At 41.3% G+C, this 21,231-nt stretch overlaps 1 protein-coding gene across 4 annotated transcripts in view; it reads right to left on the bottom strand.

The window, feature by feature from the left end:
- nav2a (neuron navigator 2a) overlaps positions 1–21,231 on the bottom strand; it is a 460,666-nt gene that overhangs the window by 306,046 nt on the left and 133,389 nt on the right. For 2 of the 4 annotated variants that reach the window (XM_061887617.1, XM_061887615.1), the window contains exon 11: positions 14,911–15,315. In XM_061887617.1, the coding sequence (XP_061743601.1) occupies positions 14,911–15,315 (405 nt within the window). Of the gene's footprint in view, positions 1–3,554; positions 3,766–9,132; positions 9,202–14,910; positions 15,316–21,231 lie in introns of those variants that run through there. The other 2 variants (XR_009804322.1, XR_009804321.1) reach the window with 2 other exon arrangements.

Genomic DNA, 21,231 nt, shown 5'->3' with positions numbered 1-21,231 from the left:
AGATCCACTAAGGACTGGACTTTCACAATATTATGCTAGATCAACTAGACGTCCATTGCACCGGTCGCCCTTGGGGGTGTGGGGGGTGGGTCACCCACATCTGCGGTCCTCTCCAAGGTTTCTCATTGTCATACCACTGGGTTGAGTTTTTCCTTGCCCTGATGTGGGATCTGAACCGAGGATATCGTTGTGGCTTGTGTAGCCCTTTGAGACACTTGTGATTTAGGGCTATATGAATAAACATTGATTGATTGATTGACTTCGTAATTAAACAAAAGCAGTCCCGAAAGGTGAAGTATTCCCCGTCGTAACGGAGTTCCAAGCATGCAGGGCACCTCCACAAGCCTGAGGAGCGTGCGAAACAGCCTTTGGACGAGTTAGCGTGAGTCATAACAAGCGGTAGTGCTAAGAAGTGAAGTGAATTATATTTATATAGCGCTTTTCTCTAGTAACTCAAAGCGCTTTACATAGTGAAACCCAATATCTAAGTTACATTTAAACCAGTGTGGGTGGCACTAGGGTGGCAGAAGCGGGGATCGAACCTGCAACCCTCAAGTTGCTGACACGGCCGCTCTACCAACCGAGCTATACCAGCCTGGAGAAACTGTAGGAACACCTCGCTTTTACAGTGAAGTACAAAAACCAAGGGTGTCCAAATTTGTTGTTTTATGGGCCTCTGACACATTGTAGAAACAAAATAAACAAATACCCAAAAACCCAACAAAAAATGGAAAATTAAAGCAAAAAACCAAAATGAATGTCACAGAAAAAATTATAATGATAATAACACAATGATTTGTCTTAAAATATAGAGTTATGCTGTAGGAGTGCCGGGAAAAAAAAACACTTCATATCTGAATCATGATTCTGAATCAATGAAAAATGTTCATGAATCGACTTTTAAAAAGATGTTTTTTTCAAGGCCATAACCGCGTCTTAACTTCAAAATCACTCACACCCGTAACTTTCCTGGAACAGATGGAAATAAATACTAGTGCTATAATCTTGCAAATGTACATCTGTATAGTTGCAGATGTTCATTAATATGCACAATCTTTAACAAGTAAAAAAAAAACAAATAAAAAAAGGGTTGAATTGTAAATTCAATACTAAGTATAATATTGTGAGAATTGATTTGAAGCAAGAATCAATTGTAAATCGAGTCATCATAACAAGAATCAAATTGAATTAAATTGTAAATTAACGTAAGATTCACATCCCTAATTTGTATGATGTTTTAATGCCACTCATCGGGTGTGCCCAAATAATTTATTCACATTTTAATCACAATTTGTTTATTTATTTTGTAAATCATTTCATAAAATAAAAAAAACGATTGAAAAAATGAATACTTTTTTTTTATAAGAATATACTTTAAAAAATATTTTTTTAGGCAAAGAGCTCCTAACCTTTTCGACCTTGGGCCCACTCAAATATTAACACTGAATGAGTTAACTTGTTCTTGATTTTATTCGTATTCAATGATGATATATAACCTGCTTACAGTTTAACTGGATAGATCTTGTCAAATGATCTGAAAACATGTGTTAATCACAAAGATTATTATCAAGGCTTAGGTCAGGCGGATTGGAAAAATAAGTATTGACTCAAAATATTGTTAAAGTAGAGTCTCATAAATACTGAAAACATGTATATTTACTTGAAATTATGTTGTGCTAAAAGTAATATAATAATGAATATGGTTCAAAAACCAATCTGTCAATAAAATTAAAGTCATTTCATTTCAATACAGCTTCATCACTTTAGTCATATTTTTTGCGCTTAAAAAACTTCTCTATGACTTTAGCTCCAGACTTCTTCTGTGTGTTTGAGAATGTCATTACTAACACAAGTGGTGGAAAAGTGCATTAAAATCGCGGACCGCTGCGGCTCATTCGGACCATAGCTGAGAAGCAGATCTCTTTCCCTATGATTAGGAAACATTTTCAAAATTGTGGTACTCGGGCTCCAGCTAGCGGTATGCCAAAGAACCACTGAATTCTATATTCAAACTGTGTAATGTTACAGTTGCCATAAATATTAAATATACTTACTAAATAAAACCTCTCCCTTGTTTTTCATTATTTTTTAGGCCTACTACGCTACTGTATTTTAATGTTTGTAATTTTGATGGTGTTTTCTGAGGAGGTATTTAAAGTTAAAGTACCAATGATTGTCACACACACTCTTGGTGTGGCGAAATTATTCTCTGCATTTGACCCATCACCCTTGATCACCCCCTAGGAGGTGAGGGGAGCAGTGAGGAGCAGTGAGCAGCAGCGGTGCCGCGCCCGGGAATAATTTTTGGTGATTTAACCCCCAATTCCAACCCTTGATGCTGAGTGCCAAGCAGGGAGGTAATGGCTCCCATTTTTATAGTCTTTGGTATGACTTGGCCGGGGTTTGAACTCACAACCTACCAATCTCAGGGCGGACCACAAGGCCACTGAGTAGGTTTTGATCGAGAACCACTGTTGTAGGCCATCTCAAATCAGGGGTAGGGAACCTATGGCTCTAGAACCAGATGTGGCTTCTTTGATGTCTGCATCTGGCTCTCAGATAAATCTTAGCTGACATTGCTTAACACGATAAGTAATGAATAATTCCGCTGATAATCAGTGTTAAAAATAACGTTCAGAATATAAAACATTCTCATGCACCTTAATCCATGAATCCGTTTTCTTTCGCACCTGTTCATTAATGGTAAGAAGTATTTTATTTATTATTGGTTAGCTTCAGAATAATAATGTTATCAAAAAGAATAAGAGACTTATACTCTAAAAATGTTTGTTTTACTTAAAAATGCACACATTTTGTTGTACTTAGTGTTATAAAATATTGTACGGCTCTCACGGAAATAGATTTTAAAATATTTGGCTCTCTCAGCCAAAACGGTTCCCGAATCCTGGGCTAAATAATCATTTTTATACTAATTGATATACCGAACGAATCGTGTTAAATCGAATTGTCACCCCAAGAATCTTAATCGGATTGAATTGTGAGTTGTTGTATAATTCACTTTCTCACCAGCAAATACCGCAAATCCATTGCAGTCTGGTTTGGAACACTGACGACTTAAGTTGATTATCACAATTGACCCAATTCTGCAAGTTGTCAGATGTTCTACTTTCCCACAAGCACAAGAATACAATTCCACTAGCGCGTAACAGTTCAAATATTCTTGGAAAGACCGTACATTGTGAGGGAAATCAAACATTTTTCTGATTCCACAATGCTTTTCTTTCCACTGCCGACGAAAACATTACCTCGTCGTAATAATAATAGCCCACTGGGTAATGAAAACATAAGGCGGTCCATTAAATCGTACAAAAAAAAAGCAGACATTGTGAGAAGGAGAAACAAAGACATGCACTGAGCGAGCCTCCTCCAGGATTGCAGATGCTTGTTAACCTGTAACCGACTCTGGACAAACGTGCCTAAACAAGACAAAGTTTATGGGCTGAAACTGTAGCCAGGGTGTGCTGACTCAGCTGTGCCACTGCAAAACAAAACCCATAATTCAACGCTTTGTATTTGGAAATCACCACACGTACCTTTCCGCTTTAAACATGCTTTGTCCGATTCAAGACAAACGCGTCCGGGTTATGAAAATCTCCAAACCAAAACGGTGGGTCTGATATCAGTTCTGGGTTGAATCAGCCATTATTTGCATGAAATCAGCAGCAGAGGGCAGAGTGGATGGAGCAGATATCATCTGTGAGTGCACAGCGGTACATGTGCAGCCTTGGTATGCTCCGCTACACATGCTCGCCGCTCCTGGCAGGAGGTTCAGTCTGTCTGCTCAAGGTGGAGGAGGGATGTGAGACGGGGGAGGGCAAAAAGGTTGATCCGCCCGGGGCAAAAAAGGTGGTTTGGGTTGAAAGAAAAAAAAAAAAAACGAGGAGAAGCGGGGGAAGTGGTTGCGATGCGTAATGTAATCAGATGAACCTGTAATACATTTAACTATAATTAAATTAGTTCAGCTGTTATTAATTTTCCAGGTGACAAATGGTGCAAATAGTACTTGTTCCAGTATACACACCACCTACATGTGTGTTAATTCATTAACAGCAGCGGTAATGTCAACTGACAAAACTGAAAGCCATACCTGACTTATGGACCAGTTTTTGTGACTAGTTTTTGAACCTGTTTAAAGGGGAACATTATCACAACTTCAAAAGGGTTGAAAACAATAAAAATCAGTTCCCAGTGGCTTGTTGTATTTTTTGAAGATTTTTTCAAAATTTTACCGGTCTCGGAATATCCCTAAATAAAGCTTTAAAGTGCCTTATTTTCGCTATCTTCGAAACCACTATCCATTTCCCTGTGACGTCACACAGTGCTGCCAATGTAAACAAACAATGGGAATACCACAGCAAGATATAGCGACATTAGCTCGGATTCAAACTCGGATTTCAGCGACTTAAGCGATTCAACACATTACGCATGTATTGAAACAGATGGTTGGAGTATGAAAGTATTGAAGAAGAAACTGAAGCTATTGAGCGAATAGCTATTGACGCTATTCATAGCCATAGCATGGCCGAATAGCTGCGTTAGCATCGCCGGTAAAATGTGCGGACCAAACGATCAGGACTTTCGCATCTTTTGACACTGGAGCAACTTAAATCCGTCGATTGGTAAGTGTTTGTTTCGCATTAAATGTGGGTGGAAGGAAATGTGATATAGTTGCAAATGCATCTGCAGGTTATCCATACATCTCTGTGCCATGTCTACTTTAGCACCGCCGGTAAATAGCATGTTAGCATGGATTAGCATAGCATGTTAGCATCGATTAGCTGGCAGTCAACATCAACAAAACTCAGCTTTGTGATTTTGTTGACCCGCATCTGCAGGTTATCCATACATCTCTGTGCCATGTCTGCCTTAGCATCGCCGGTAAAATGTGGAGAAACTCTGGCACATTCAATGGGGGTCTGGCGGCAGACACTTTGGCATCTTGGGGCCAGTGGTGCAACTTGAATCCCTCCCTGTTAGTGTTGTTACACCCTCCGACAACACACCGTCGAGGCATGATGTCTCCAAGGTTCCAAAAAATTGTCAAAAAAACGGAAAATAACAGAGCTGAGACCCGGTGTTTGTAATGTGTTGAAAATGAAAATGGCGGGTGTGTTACCTCGGCGACGTCACATTCTGACGTCATCGCCTCCAGCGTGATAAACAGAAAGGTGTTTAATTCGCCAAAATTCACCCATTTAGAGTTCGGAAATCGGTTTGAAAAATATATGGTCTTTTTTCTGCACCATCAAGGTATATATTGACGCTTACATAGGTCAGCTGATAATGTTCCCCTTTAATATAGATGTTTGCATTTTACACAGGACTGAGGGTGACTTATTTGACATGTCTTTATTTAAAGGCCTACTGAAACCCACTATTACCGCTGGGCATTTGTTCTGTTGTGTTTATGTTGTGTTACGGTACGGATGTTCTCCCGAAATGTGTTTGTCATTCTTGTTTGGTTTGGGTTCACGGTGTGGCGCGTATTTGTAACAATGTTAAAGTTGTTTATACAGCCACCCTCAGTGTGACCTGTATGGCTTTTGATCAAGTATGACTTGCATTCAGTTATGAGTACGTAAAAGCTGCATATATTATGTGAGTGTGCCAGCACACTGTTTGTATGGAGGAAAAGTGGACGTGACGACAGGTTGTAGAGGACGCTAAAGGCAGTGCCTTTAAGGCACGCCCCCCAATATTGCTGTCCGGGTGGAAATCGTGAGAAATTCGGGAGATTGGTTACCCTGGGAGATTTTCGGGAGGGGCACTGAAATTCGGGAGTCTCCTGGGAAAATCGGGAGGGGTTGGCAAGTAGCCTTATAAACACACAATAATAGTAATACTTGTATCTCTGACCACGGTAGCCATGATAGGCCGACAATCCATCAAGCGATGCAGCTTCACAGTCATACTAAAATATTTTGACAGATTTTTGAGTTCCGTGTGTAATGTTCTCTACACTTATTGGGCACACTTATCATTACACCATGTACCAAATAAAATTGCTTCGAGATAGGTAGGCGCAACCAGAATTATTCCGTGCATTAGGCGCACCGGGTTATAAGGTGCACCGCCGATTTTTGAGGAAATTAAAGGATCTTAAGTGCGCTTTATAGTCTGAAAAATATGGTATATCGACATGGAAACTGGCTGCAATATATACTGCAATATAGATCTTGGACTATATGGCCAACTCATGAGGACATGAACTGCAATATTGCTGTGCTCTCGAGGACAGCTACTCATTCCCCTTTGAGTAAACATCACGCCTCAGCGTGGAAGAACCAGTTAGTAGATGCCGGCATGCTTGTGAAATTGCTAACTGCTAAATGGCCTCAAGGCTGTGAAGCTGGGAGGAAGCGGGGGTGTCATCAGTCCGTGTCATTTTTAAATGTTTAAGCCTCGGGGAAACTCTGCCCACCAAACACACTCTCTGCACAAGTACACAAACGCGGGTTAAAACACAAACACCTCAAGGATTTGCAGCTTAGAGCCCCAACACCAGCCACGTCAAACTGCTTCATCTGAACAAAAAGCTATTTTCACAGTAAACAACTTTGCCACGAGGAGGACAGAATCCACACAGCACACCTGTCTCACACGAACACATGCTATCATACAACGATCATATTAGGACCTATGTGTCAAAGTCAAGGCCATTGAAAATGATTTGCCACTTGCAAAGAGTTAGGGGTGCATGGGATTCTGGGTATTTGTTCTGTTGTGTTATGTTACAGTGCGGATGTTCTCCCGAAATGTGTTTGTCATTCTTGTCTGGTGTGGGTTCACAATGTGGCGCATATTAGTAAGAGTGTTAAAGTCGTTTATAATACAACCATCAGTGTAAACTGTGTGGCTGTTGATCAAGTATGCCTTGCAGTCAGTTACGTGAGTTAGCTGGGCTCGTATGCTACATGTGACCGGCCAGCACGCAGATAGCATGGCGGGAAAGCAGGCGCAGCGCGACGACATATTTTAGAAGACGTTTAAAGCATTGCCATCACGGTAAGCCCTCAATACCGTCGTGCGGGTGACAATCGGAGAATGTTATCCCCGGGATGTTTCTGGGAGAGGCACCGAAATTCGTAAATCTCCCGGAAAAATCATGCGGGTCGGCAAGTATGCAGCTGAGCCACATCAGAGCCGTGGGTTGCCGACCCCTGGTTTAGTGTGGCTGAAACGGGGCTTAGGCTAAATAATTATTAGTTTAAGGCAGGGGTGTCAAACTGAAATACAGAGTGGGCCAAAATTTAAAACCGAACAAAGCCGCGGGCCAAGGGTTGAACAAATTAACCTTTTAATAGGGACCCAAACAAGTTTTGCATTGAATATTGAACAAGCAAGGCTTATATAACTTTATAGTGACATGGGGCGGCATTGCTCGGTTGGTAGAGCGGCCGTGCCAGCAACTTGAGGGTTGCAGGTTCGATCCCCGCTTCCGCCATCCTAGTCACTTCCGTTGTGTCCTTGGGCAAGACACTTTACCCACCTGCTCCCAGTGCCACCCACACTGGTTTAAATGTAACTTAGATATTGGGTTTCACTATGTAAAGCGCTTTGAGTCACTAGAGAAAAGCGCTATATAAATATAATTCACTTCATTTCACTTCAAAATCGAGTTTCAAATAATAATAATAATTAAAAAATATCAATGGCATATCAAATTAAATTTTAATAAAAATTGAATGCCTCTTTTCGGCGGTGGGGTTGAGTTGGACGGGGTTTGGTGGTAGCGGGAGTGTATATTGTAGCCTCCCAGAAGAGTTAGTGCTGCAAGGTGTTCTGGGTATTTGTTCTGTTGTGTTACGGTGCGGATGTTCTCCCGAAATGTGTCATTCTTGTTTGGTGTGGATTCACAGTGTGGCGCATATTTGTAACAGTGTTAAAGTTATTTATACGGCCACCCTCAGTGTGACCTGTATGGCTGTTGACCAAGTATGCCTTGCATTCACTTGTGTGTGTGTATAAGCCGCATATATTATGTGAGTGGGCCGGCACGCTGTTTGTATGGAGGAAAAGCGGACGTGGAGACGGGTTGTAGAGAACACCAAAGGCAGTGCTTTTAAAGCCCACCGCAAATATTGTCGTCCGGGATGAAATTCAGCAGGGGGACTGAACTTCGGGAGTCTCCCGGGAAAATCGAGAGGGTTGGCAAGTAAGATTGTTAGCGGCGAATGCGGTGTTACAGCGGCGGGCCAGCTCTAATGTTAATTTGATATTGCCTCAAGGGTCAAGTGAAATTACACGGCGGGCCAAATTTGGCCCGCGGGCCAGAGTTTGACACCCATGGTTTAAGGGGTTATCCGGCTTAATGTAGACATAGCCCAAAACGAGTTCGACACCTCTGTGTTAAAGGCACTTTTAAGACAAAATATTTCAATTATCTTGAAAATTTTTTGGGATAGGAAAATGGATGGATGTATGGATGTATCGATGTTTCAAAACATGTATTTATTTAATTAGTTTTAGCCTCCATCGGTGTTGAGGTTAAAGCATCTTAAAATTCGACATGCACCTGGGGATAGGTTGATTGGCAACACTAAATGGTCCCTAGTGTTTGAATGTGAGTGTGAATGTTGTCTGTCTATCTGTGTTGGCCCTGTGATGAGGGGGCGACTTGTCCAGGGTGTACCCCGCCTTCCGCCCGATTGTAGCTGAGATAGGCGCCAGCGCCCCCCGCGACCCCAAAAGGGAATAAGCGGTAGAAAATGGAAGGGAAATGGATGGAAATTCGACATATTTATAGTGATTTGTGAAGCATTCAAATATTTTTTTTTAGATGGTCAAGAAATTTGCTTAATTAATTAGGTAATTAGACTGATCTGCATTTTCTAATAATAATCCAGACTTAATTATGATACCTTACACTAGTAATACATAATTGATCTCGCCAAATAAGCAAAGATATAGGCAAGAGCTCCCCCCCAAAGGGAATAAGCGGTAGGAAATGGATGGATGGATGTATTTACTGTACTTACAAGCTAGAAGATGACGTCACAACACGAGCTAATCAAACGTCTCTTACCTATATATTTTAAAGGACGGCATTTTGAAGACACAATAAACACTTAAAAGTCCTCTTGAAATTGTGTGAAGGAAGGGATAAATTACCTTTTCAACTCCAAACGAGCAACTTTGACGACATATTGGCATCACCGCTAAGGAAGACAAACAGGAAAGAGGGCGTGGCAAACCAATTTAAAAACGCGCCTACCGCCGCAATGCATCCTGGGAATTGTAGTGTTATTGCTGGTTACACTAAACGGCGGCCAGAAACAAGACAATTCAATTAATTGAAGAATGTAGTCTTCAAATATTTTTTGGAGAAACATACAGAATAATATTAATATTTGTATTCTAGGGCAAAAGGACACTAAATGGCCACAATTTCAGGATCACTTACCCACAAATAACTATTTTCTAATAGTTATAGACTCACTCTTTGAAACCCCCATGAATCAGAAAGGCATCATTTCTAAAATGTACATCCTAATTTTCCATCTTAAAGAGACATCTCTTGACAAAATTAGAAACAACTCGGAAGAAGAATTTGGCAACGTTTTGGATGACAATGACTGGAAATCTGCATGGACATAAATAAATGATAGCACGTCTTGTTCAAAGCTTAATTTTATACAGTTTAAGGTTGTCCATCGCATTTATTTTAGTAATGTGTGCCATTATTGGCGATACATGTAATTATGTCAATTGATTCCTGCAAACATGTTCTGGTCCTGTTCCAGTCTAAAAGCCTACAAGACTAATATTTGTAATCATCTTGCAGATGCATTAAATTTTAAATTGACGCCTTGTGCAGAATTGGCTATTTTTGGAATTTCCCCAACCTATCAAAAAATTAAGCAGACTTTTAGCGACACAGTATCGCCTTTGCATTATTATTGCTGGAAGAAGGATTTTATTGGAGTGGAAATCCCAGTTTGCCCCCAAGGCCTCCCTATGGCTTAAGGACCTCATGTTTTTCTTAGATTTAGAGAAAACTGTTGTATTACTCATTCGCGGATGTCATTTTATTATAAAGGAAGTCAGTGGATGAATGTTTATAATTGTAGACGCTTGAAGTGGAAAAAGAGGTAGGATGAAATAAGCTTTGCTTCTTCCTACTCCTTTTCGGACATGATATGATGTGAAATGATGAGGGATTGTTTGATGTATTATGTTGTAAGTGTGTTCATGTTCATGTTTGAAATAAACTAAGAAAAGAAAAAGAAAGAACATGAAATATAATATGATGGGTAAACCAAAAACAATTTGTCTTGACCTGAGGCTGCATAAATTATGTTGTTTTTATTCAGTGACACTTCTCTGTGTGTTTGTGATTTTTTTGTTTGTTGTTACCCTATTTTGTTTCCTTTTAGTCAGTTATTGTGATTCTCTATCCGCTTGTAGTGAAGAGGAAGGCAGTACATAGATCAGGGGTCACCAACGCGGTGCCCGCTGGCCTGTTCTAAAAATAGCTCAAATAGCAGCACTTACCAGTGAGCTGCCATTATTTTAAAAATTGTATTTATTTACTAGCCAAGCTGGTCTCGCTTTGCTCGACATTTTTATTTCTAAGAGAGACAAAACTCAAATAGAATTTGAAAATCCAAGAAAATGTTTTTAAGACTTGGTCTTCACTTGTTTAAATAAATTCATTTATTTTTTTACTTTGCTTCTTATAACTTTCAGAAAGACAATTTTAGAGAAAAAGTACAACCTTAGACATTTTTTTAGGATTTTTAAACCTTTTTAGCTTCCTCTTCTTCCCTGACAATTTAAATCAATGTTCAAGTACATTTATTTTTTATTGTAAAGAAAAATAAATACATTTTAATTTAATTCTTCATTTTAATTTCTGTTTTTTCGAAGAAGAGTATTTGTGAAATATTTCTTCAAACTTATGATTAAAATAAAATAAAAAATTCTGGCAAATCTAGAAAATCTGTAGAATCAAATTGTAATCTTATTTCAAAGTCTTTTGAATTTATTTAAAATTTTTTGTTCAAAATCTAGAAGAAATAATTATTTGTCTTTGTTAGAAATATAGCTTGGTCCAATTTATTATATATTCTAACAAAATGCAGATTGGATTTTAACCTATTTAAAACATGTCATCAAAATTCTACAATTAATCTTAATGAGGAAAAAATACTAATGATGTTGCATAAATTCTTTTTTAAATTTTTTGAAAAAGATTCGAATGAGCTCCTTTTTCTGTTCTTTTTTCCATTTGAATTTTGAATTTTAAAGAGTCGAAATTGAAGATAAACTATGTTTCAAAATTGAATTTTCATTTTTTTCCTGTTTTCTCCTCTTTTAAACCGTTCAATTGTGGGTTTTTTTAATACAAAAAACCTTCCGTAAAAAGAAAAAAAATTGTACGATGGAATGACAGACAGAAATACCCATTTTTTAATTTAAATATATATATATATATATTTATTAAAGGTAAATTGAGCAAATTGGCTATTTCTGGCAATTTATTTAAGTGTGTATCAAACTGGTAGCCCTTCGCATTAATCAGTACCCAAGAAGTAGCTCTTGGTTTCAAAAAGGTTGCTGACCCTGACATAAATATTCACTGTGACTGAAATGTAGGACGGGGGGTGTGATGGGGTGTTATTAGTTTACTTTTATTTTTCTGTAGTTCATTTTTATTTACTTTTTTTGGGAAGGGGGGCAAAAAAGTGTCTGTTTTCTCATTACTTTATTGCAGGGGTCTCAGACTCGCGGCCCGCGAAACGTTATTTTGCGGCCCCTACCTTAAAATGAAAGTCTAATGTTCGTGCGGCCCTCAGGTTTTATATGAATGGAGCTTGACAGCGTTGTGTTATTTGGGTGCAAAATGGCTCTTTCAACGTTCTGGGTTGCCTACCCCTGCTTCAGTGGAAAAGCGGCAAATGAGTGGAAACGACAGAGACGTTGCCATGGAGACGAGGGTTTTCTTACGTGCCAGGCTGCAGTCACACCGCGACACCTGTCCGTCAGTAATAACAGTCCCCGATAACCTCGACCAATTCAAACTGTTATTTGTAGAGATGTCCGATAATATCGGACTGCCGATATTATTGGCCGATAAATGCTTTAGAATATAATATCGGAAATTATCGGTAACAGTTTCAAAAAGTAAAATTTATGACTCTATAAAACGCCACTGTACGTAGCGGTACACTGATGTAGGGAGAAGTACAGAGCGCCAATAAACCTTACCGGCACTGCCTTTACGTTGCGGCCCAGTCACACACACAAATGAATGCAAATCATACTTGGTCAACAGCCATACAGGTCACACTGAGGGTGGCCGTATAAACAACTTAAACACTGTTGCAAATATGCGCCACACTGTGAACCCACACCAAAAAAGAATGACAAACACAATTCGGGAAAACATCCGCACCGTAACACAACATAAACACGACAGAAAAAATACCCAGTAACCCTTGCAGCACTAACTACAATATTTTCTTTTCTTGCGGCCCAGCCTCACCCAGACTCTGCATCCAGTGGCCCCCCAGGTGAATTGAGTTCGAGACCCCTGCTTTATTGATTTCCCTATCAAAAAAATAAATAAATACTATAAAAAAATGGAAGACAAACACAGAACGGGGCGAGGCAAACCAATTTAAAAATGCAATGCATCCTGGGAACTGTAGTATTAATGCTAGGTACAAACAGCGACCAGAAATAAGACAATTAAAACATTTGAAGATTGTAGTCTTCAATTATTTTTTTGCTAAACATATTGAATAATAATAATAATAATGTTTTAGGGCAAAATAACAACAACCACACAGTTTCACGCTCACCTGCACGTATTTTATTTATATTCGGCTTTTGTTATTTCCTGCTACCGCCCTCACCCTTAGGAGATATCAAAGCACCAGCATGTCAGTGTTTGTAAGTGATGGGACTCTTGTGGGATTCCAGCTAAATAAAACGATTGAATGGCACCACGAGTAAGAAAGGATCTCTGCTGCCATCATGTGGCAACTTGTATAATTACGTCAAAAAAATATAAAAGAAGAGTCTGCATTTAAAGGCCTACTGAAACCCACAACAACCGACAGGGGGGCCGAAAAGGGGGTTTAAAGGAGACGGACTGTAGGGGCCCATGATGGAGGGGGGCCCAGGCAGGCCCCTAATGATGATGAAATTGTGTGTTGGGGGCCCTGTAAAGATTATTTTCATGGGGCCCAAAATCCCTAGCGGCGCCCCTGACTACCGACCACGCAGTTTATATATCAATGATGAAATTTTAACATTGCAACACATGCCAAAGCAGCCTTTTTAGTTTACTAAATGGCAATTTTAAATTTCGCGCGAAGTATCCTGTTGAAAACGTCGAGGTATGATGAGGCGTGTGCGTGACGTCACGCATTGTAGCGGACATTTTGTCCCAGCCCCGATCCCAGCTATAAGTCATCTGCTTTGATCGCATAATTACACAGTATTCTGGACATCTGTGTTGCTGAATCTTTTCCAATTTGTTCAATAAATAATGGAGACGTCAAAGAAGAAAGATGCAGGTGGGAAGCGGTGTATAGCGGCTGCCTCTAGCAACACAAACACAGCCGGTGTTTCCTTGTTTACATTCCCGAAAGATGACGGTGAAGCTTTACTATGGGACAGAGCGGTCAAGCGAACATGGTTCCCTACCACATGTCAACCGGCAGGTTTCGGTTGAAAAATTGTGGTAATAAGTCGGCTCTTAGACTTGTCCAGGGTGTAGCCCGCCTTCCGCCCGACTGTAGCTGAGATAGGCATCAGCCCCCCCCGCGACCCCAAAGGGAATAAACGGTAGAAAATGGATGGAAGAAAGGAAGCTCTCCGTAGACATGAGCGGAGAGCTTGCGTTGTTCCTCGTGCACCTGTCAAAGAGGCAGCTGAGGACTCTCTTGCCTCCTCCGACACCGAACGTGGATGATTCCACCGTGGAAGAGGGGGTAAAAAAAATCTCAGCCCAGCCCCAACGGCTGCCTTCGCTTTGCCTCGTCGAGAAACGTAGCTCCCTTCAGAGACACTGGCGGTCATCACACCCCTCCGACTTTCAGGTAGGACTGGCGCAGTGGGAGAGTGGCCGTGCGCAACCCGAAGGTCCCTGGTTCAATCCCCACCTAGTACCAACCTTGTCATGTCCGTTGTGTCCTGAGCAAGACACTTCACCCTTGCTCCTGATGGGTGCTGGTTAGCGCCTTGCATGGCAGCTCCCTCCATCAGTGTGTGAATGTGTGTGTGAATGGGTAAATGTGGAAGTAGTGTCAAAGCGCTTTGAGTACCTTGAAGGTAGAAAAGCGCTATACAAGTACAACCCATTTATCATTTATATAATCTCACTAGTAACACAATAAGCAGATAAGGAATTTTCCAGAATTATCCTAGTAAATGTGTCTAATAACATCTGAATCGCTCCCACTGCCCTTCTAGTTCTTCACTCTCACTTTCCTCCTCCACGAATCTTTCATCCTCGCTCAAATTAATGGGGAAATCGTCGCTTTCTCGGTCCGAATCGCTCTCGCTGCTGGTGGCCATGATTGTAAACAATGTTCAGATGTGAGGAGCTCCACAACCCGTGACGTCACGTGCACATCGTCTGCTACTTCCGGTACAGGCAAGGCTTTTTTATTAGCGACCAAAAGTTGCAAACTTTATCTTGGATGTTCTCTACTAAATCCTTTCAACAAAAATATGGCAATATCGCGAAATGATCAATTATGACACATAGAATGGACCGTTTGAATAAGAAAATCTCATTTCAGTAGGACTTTAAGTTAAAGTACCACGGATAGTCGCACACACTAGGTGTGGTGAAATTACTCTCTGCATTCGACCCCTTGGGAAGTGAGGGGAGCAGTGAGCAGCAGCGGTGGCGGCGACACGGCGTGCACTCACCCGCTGGCGACGTCATCCGCGCGCGTGGCGTTCTTGCTCAGGACATCTCCATCGCTCATGTAGCCGGTGACCTCCATGGCTAACCCGTCCAGGTCCACGTCCTCCCCGGGTCTGTCTCCGAGCTCCGCGCTGCCGAGGCTTCCGCTGCGGCCAGCCAGCTGTCGCCGGAGGTGTCCCGGGTACAAGTAGCGGCCCGCTTGGACGCCGGCCGCCCGGCCCGCGTAGCCGTTCCCCACCGAGGGGGCGTCGCCCGCTTGGAGACGAGGGCTGGACTGGCCCAGTCTCCATGACGACAAGGAGGGCCGGGAGGAGGTGAGACTGAGGATGCTTCGTCCTCCTCCGCTGGTGTTGCTGCCGCTGCTGACATCCGTGGTGACGCTGCCATCGAACGTGGTTTCCAAGGTGCTGGGGAGAGGAATGCAGAAATGTAGAAATTATTACAATGAAATTATTCAAACGTGCATCTTTTCTAGTATAGGTTGTAGTAGTGGGGCGGTATAGCTCGGTTGGTAGAGTGGCCGTGGGTTCCAGGTTCAATCCCCGCTTCTGCCATCCTAGTCACTGCCATTGTGTCCTTGGGCAAGAAACTTTACCCACCTGCTCTCGGTGCCACCCTACACTGGTTTAAAGGCCTACTGAGAGCCACTATTAGCGACCACGCAGTCTGATAGTTTATATATCAATGATGAAATATTAACATTGCAACACATGCCAATACGGCCGCTTTAGTTTACTAAATTGCAATTTTAAATTTCCCGCGGAGTTTCTTGTTGAAAACGTCGCGGAATGATGACGTCACGGACTGTAAGGACCAAACACGGCTAAAAGTCGTCTGCTTTAATCACATAATTACACAGTATTTTGGACATCTGTGTTGCTGAATCTTTTGCAATTTGTCCATTTAATAATGGAGACGTCAAAGAAGAATGCTGTTGGTGGAAAGCGGTGTATTGCAGCTGTCTTTAGCACCGAGACACAGCCGGTGTTTCTTTGTTTGTTGTGAAAGCGGAGCGGTCAAGAGAACATGTTTTCTCTACGTCAACCAGCATGTTTTTGGATGGGGATATTGTGATATATATCTTACCGGAGACATCAATGGATTATTCGTCGTCCTGCAGCAGGTGTCATGTCAAGTGAATTGTGAAGTGAATTATATTTATATAGCGCTTTTTCTCTAATGACTCAAAGCGCTTTACATAGTGCAACCCAATATCTAAGTTACATTTAAACCAGTGTGGGTGGCACTGGGAGCAGGTGGGTAAAGTGTCTTGCCCGAGGACCTAACGGCAGTGACTCGGATGACAGAAGTGGGGATCGAACCTGCAACCCTCAAGTTGCTAGCACGGCCACTCTACCAACCGAGCTATGCCGCCACAGTTAACAGTTTAACACATGCCAATACTGCCTTTTTATTTTATTGAATTGTAATTTTAAGTTTCCTGCGAGTTTCTTGTTGAAAATGTGGTGGAATGATGACGCGTACACGTGACGTCACGGACTGTAAGGAAATATTAGCGCTGCACCAAACACGGCTAAAAGTCGTCTGCTTTAATCACATAATTACACAGTATTTTGGACATCTGTGTTGCTGAATCTTTTGCAATTTGTTCATTTAATAATGGAGACGTCAAAGAAGAATGCTGTTGGTGGAAAGCGGTGTATTGCAGCTGTCTTTAGCACCGAGACACAGCCGGTGTTTCTTTGTTTGTTGTGAAAGCGGAGCGGTCAAGAGAACATGTTTTCTCTACGTCAACCAGCATGTTTTTGGATGGGGATATTGTGATATGTATCTTACCGGAGACATCAATGGATTATTCGTCGTCCTGCAGCAGGTGTCATGTGAAGTGAATTGTGAAGTGAATGATATTCATATAGCGCTTTTTCCTCTAATGACTCAAAGCGCTTTACATAGTGAAACCCAATATCTAAGTTACATTTAAACCAGTGTGGGTGGCACTGGGAGCAGGTGGGTAAAGTGTCTTGCCCAAGGACACAACGGCAGTGACTAGGATGGCGGAAGCGGGGATCGAACCTGCAACCCTCAAGTTGCTAGCACGGCCACTCTACCAACCGAGCTATGCCGCCACAGTTAACAGTTTAACACATGCCAATACGGCCTTTTTATTTTATTGAATTGTAATTTTAAGTTTCCTGCGAGTTTCTTGTTGAAAATGTCGTGGAATGATGACGCGTACACGTGACGTCACGGACTGTAAGGAAATATTAGCGCTGCACCAAACATGGCTAAAAGTCATCTCGGTTCATGGCATAATTACACAGTATTTTGGACATCTGTGTTGCTGAATCTTTTGCAATTTGTTCATTTAATAATGGAGACGTCAAAGAAGAATGCTGTTGGTGGAAAGCGGTGGATTGCAGCTGTCTTTAGCACCGAGACACAGCCGGTGTTTCTTTGTTTGTTGTGAAAGCGGAGCGGTCAAGAGAACATGTTTTCTCTACGTCAACCAGCATGTTTTTGGATGGGGATATTGTGATATATATCTTACCGGAGACATCAATGGATTATTCGTCGTCCTGCAGCTGGTGTCATGTGAAGTGAATTGTGAAGTGAATTATATTTATATGGCGCTTTTTCTCTAATGACTCAAAGCGCTTTACATAGTGAAACCCAATATCCAATTTTTACTTTCAAACCAGTGTGGGTGGCACTGGGAGCAGGTGGGTAAAGTGTCTTGCCCAAGGACACAACGGCAGTGATTAGGATGACGGAAGCGGGAATCGAACCTGCAACCCTCAAGTTGCTGGCACGGCCACTCTACCAACCGAGCTATGCCGCCCCAATTAACATTTCAACACATGCCAATACGGCCTTTTTATTTTATTGAATTGTAATTTTAAGTTTCCTGCGAGTTTCTTGTTGAAAACGTCGTGGAATGATGACGCGTACACGTGACGTCACGGACTGTAAGGAAATATTAGCGCTGCACCAAACACGGCTAAAAGTCGTCTGCTTTAATCACATAATTACACAGTATTTTGGACATTTGTGTTGCTGAATCTTTTGCAATTTGTTCATTTAATAATGGAGACGTCAAAGAAGAATGCTGTTGGTGGAAAGCGGTGGATTGCAGCTGCCTTTAGCACCGAGACACAGCCGGTGTTTCTTTGTTTGTTGTGAAAGCGGAGCGGTCAAGAGAACATGTTTTCTCTACGTCAACCAGCATGTTTTTGGATGGGGATATTGTGATATATATCTTACCGGAGACATCAATGGATTATTCGTCGTCCTGCAGCAGGTGTCATGTGAAGTGAATTGTGAAGTGAATTATATTTATATGGCGCTTTTTCTCTAATGACTCAAAGCGCTTTACATAGTGAAACCCAATATCTAATTTTTACATTTAAACCAGTGTGGGTGGCACTGGGAGCAGGTGGGTAAAGTGTCTTGCCCAAGGACACAACGGCAGTGACTAGGATGGCGGAAGCGGGGATCGAACCTGCAACCCTCAAGTTGCTGGCACGGCCACTCTACCAGCCGAGCCATTCCGTCAAAAAAGGCAGCTGTGAGCTTGGCTCCTCGGCTTCTCTCTGAGACACTGCGTGTTCACCGCAGCCATCCGACCTCGAGGTATGTCTTTACAATCTTTACAATCTCACTAAAAACACTATCAAAACAATAAGTAGATAAGGGATCTTCCAGAATTATCCTAGTAAATGTGTCTAAAACATCTGAACCGCTCACATTGCAATCGCCTTTTTTTTTTTTTTTTACTTTATTTATATATATATTTTTTTCTAGTCCTTCGCTATCAATATCCTCAGCCACGAATCTTTCATCCTCGCTCAAATTAATGGGGAAATTGTCATTTTCTTGGTCCGAATAGCTCTTTTTTGTCTGCGACGTCCGATACAGGCAAGGCTTTTTCTTATTAGCGACCAAAAGTTGTGAACTTTATCGTGGATGTTCTCTACTAAATCCTTTCAGCAAAAATATGGCAATATCGCGAAATTATCAAGTACGACACATAGAATGGACCTGCTATCCCCGTTTAAATAAGAACATCTCATTTCAGTAGGCCTTTAAATGTAACTTAGATATTGGGTTTCACTATGTAAAAGTGCTTTGAGTCACTAGAGAAAAGCGCTATATAAATGTAATTCACTTCCCTAGTGTCTCTTCTCTCTCAAACACACTGCTTTTGGCTGAATGAGTACGTCAGACACTCCCGTGACCGGGGGTCAGCAACCCGCGACTCTTTAGCGACGCTCAGGTGGCTCCATGGAGCTTTTTCAAAAATGCATGGAAATAAAAAATAAAATGGGGTAAAAAAATCAGTTTTTCGTTGTAATTTGGTTTCTGTAGGAGGACAATTGTCCTAATTGTTAGAAAGCCAACTGTTTAGCATAAACAAAAGTTTCCTAAAAAAGGTCATTTTTGCCTCTTTGAGCTGTAATTTGATCCCCTTAAAATGTTTCAAAACTCACCAATCTGGACACACACATCAGGACTGGCAAAAACTGCGATCTAATAAAAAAAAAAAAACCCCAAAACTCAAAATTTTGCTCTAGCGCCCCCTAGGAATAAAACACAGACAAAACTGCTCCTAGAAAGAAAACACAGACAAAACTGCTTGTAACTTCCGGTAGAAATGTCGGAGGGACATAAAACAAAAACCTCTATGTAGGTCTCACTTAGACCTACATTTTAATAATTGACATCCACCAGCAAAAATCAACAGGGGGTTGGCAATTACCCCTTCAAAACAAAAGTTTTGTAAAAACCTGTCACCTTTTTTCAAACGTTATCTCCTCTGAGCACTTTTGTCGTGTTGGCTTCAAACTCGCACAGGAGAGAGATTGAAACCTTCTGATTAAAAGTTATTAAAAGAGTTTTAATAACTGCTCCGGTTTTGATTTTACACGCCTTCAAAAAATCCCTGCGCTGCTGCTGCTGCGCTGCTGCCGTCTCAAGATGGCTGCTTAAAAGCAGGAAGCACCAGCGTTAACACGTAATTGTGTTTCTGCTTCACCGATGACAGTATTTGGCGACCGCCATTTTGTCCTACTATTTTCAGTGGCCCTTGAACTCACCATTGTGTGGACTGTGACTCAACAGTTTGTTCACATGTATAACTTTCTCAGACGCTGCTACAAAAAGACGTGTTTTAGGCCACTCCTTCTTTGTCTCATTTTGTCCACCAAACGTTTTATGCTGTGCGTGAATGCACAAAGGTGATCTTTGTTGATGTTATTGACTCGTTGGGGTACCAATCAGGCATATTTGGTCAATGCAAGCTAATCGATGCTGACATGATATTTAGGCTAGCTGTATGTACATATTGCATCATCATGCCCTGTTTGTAGGTATATTTGAGCTCATTTAATTTCCTTTACTTATGTCCTTTGTGTATCTAATATATATTTGCATGTCTCATGGCACATTATCTGTATGTAATATTGGCTGAATTTCTTATAGTTGTTTGTGAGCCATGTTGTTCCAGACCACAGCAAACGTTATCCAGCTTGCAAAGATTGTAATAAATCCATTAGAAGAAGACAGCCTGTTGTTTCCTTTAACTTGGACACACACATTTGTACCTTTGGCTATTCTAAGACAGTCATTTCCAGGAGTTATCTCACACTTTGAGAAATTTTACTCATGTTTTCCAATGTTGTAAAAATGTGTAGAATTAATATTATATTTCGACATTTCTGTCAATGAAGATTTGCGTCAACCTGCGAAGCCTGTGTTGCCATGATTATAACACTTATATAAGTCTTTACATTGTTTTTGCGGTTCCAGACCGATTCCTTTTTTTGTATTTGTGGTCCAATACTGCTCTTTCAACATTTTGGGTTGCCGACCTCTGCCCTAGATACATTCTCGCTCATCCGCACAAACCGAATATTGGCCGAAAGCTAGTGGGCAGCCTAGGACAAAGTCGGCTCTCTTGGGTACTTTGTTGGGTCTTTTCCGCACACAATATGTACTATTTTTTGTTTTTTTTTTGTTTTTTTGTTGTGTTTTACTTCTGTAGCTGTATGCAGAAATGGCACCGCTAAACTGGCAGCTGGTAGCATCAGCCCTGTGCTCTTTTAATGTATGTTATGCCTTTGTTTTCATCTGTTTTACCTTGTTATTGTGGACTTTTTGCATCTGCACTGTAACCATATCATTTCCCCATTGGGGGATGAATAAAGTATATCCTATCCATTATAAATTAGCAACTGAATACATTTACACAGGAGTTGCTCGGATGTTACATATAAGTGTTTGATGAGCTTGCCTCAACTTTCTCAATCTTTTTTGCCACTTGTGCCAACTTTTTTAGAAACATGTTGCATGCTTTTAATTCCAAA

The sequence above is a fragment of the Nerophis ophidion genome, linkage group LG25, assembly GCF_033978795.1.
Source record: "Nerophis ophidion isolate RoL-2023_Sa linkage group LG25, RoL_Noph_v1.0, whole genome shotgun sequence".
Classification (NCBI taxonomy): domain Eukaryota; kingdom Metazoa; phylum Chordata; class Actinopteri; order Syngnathiformes; family Syngnathidae; genus Nerophis; species Nerophis ophidion.
Note: the sequence above shows the minus strand (reverse complement) of the source record. Positions and strands in the feature narration are given on the sequence as shown.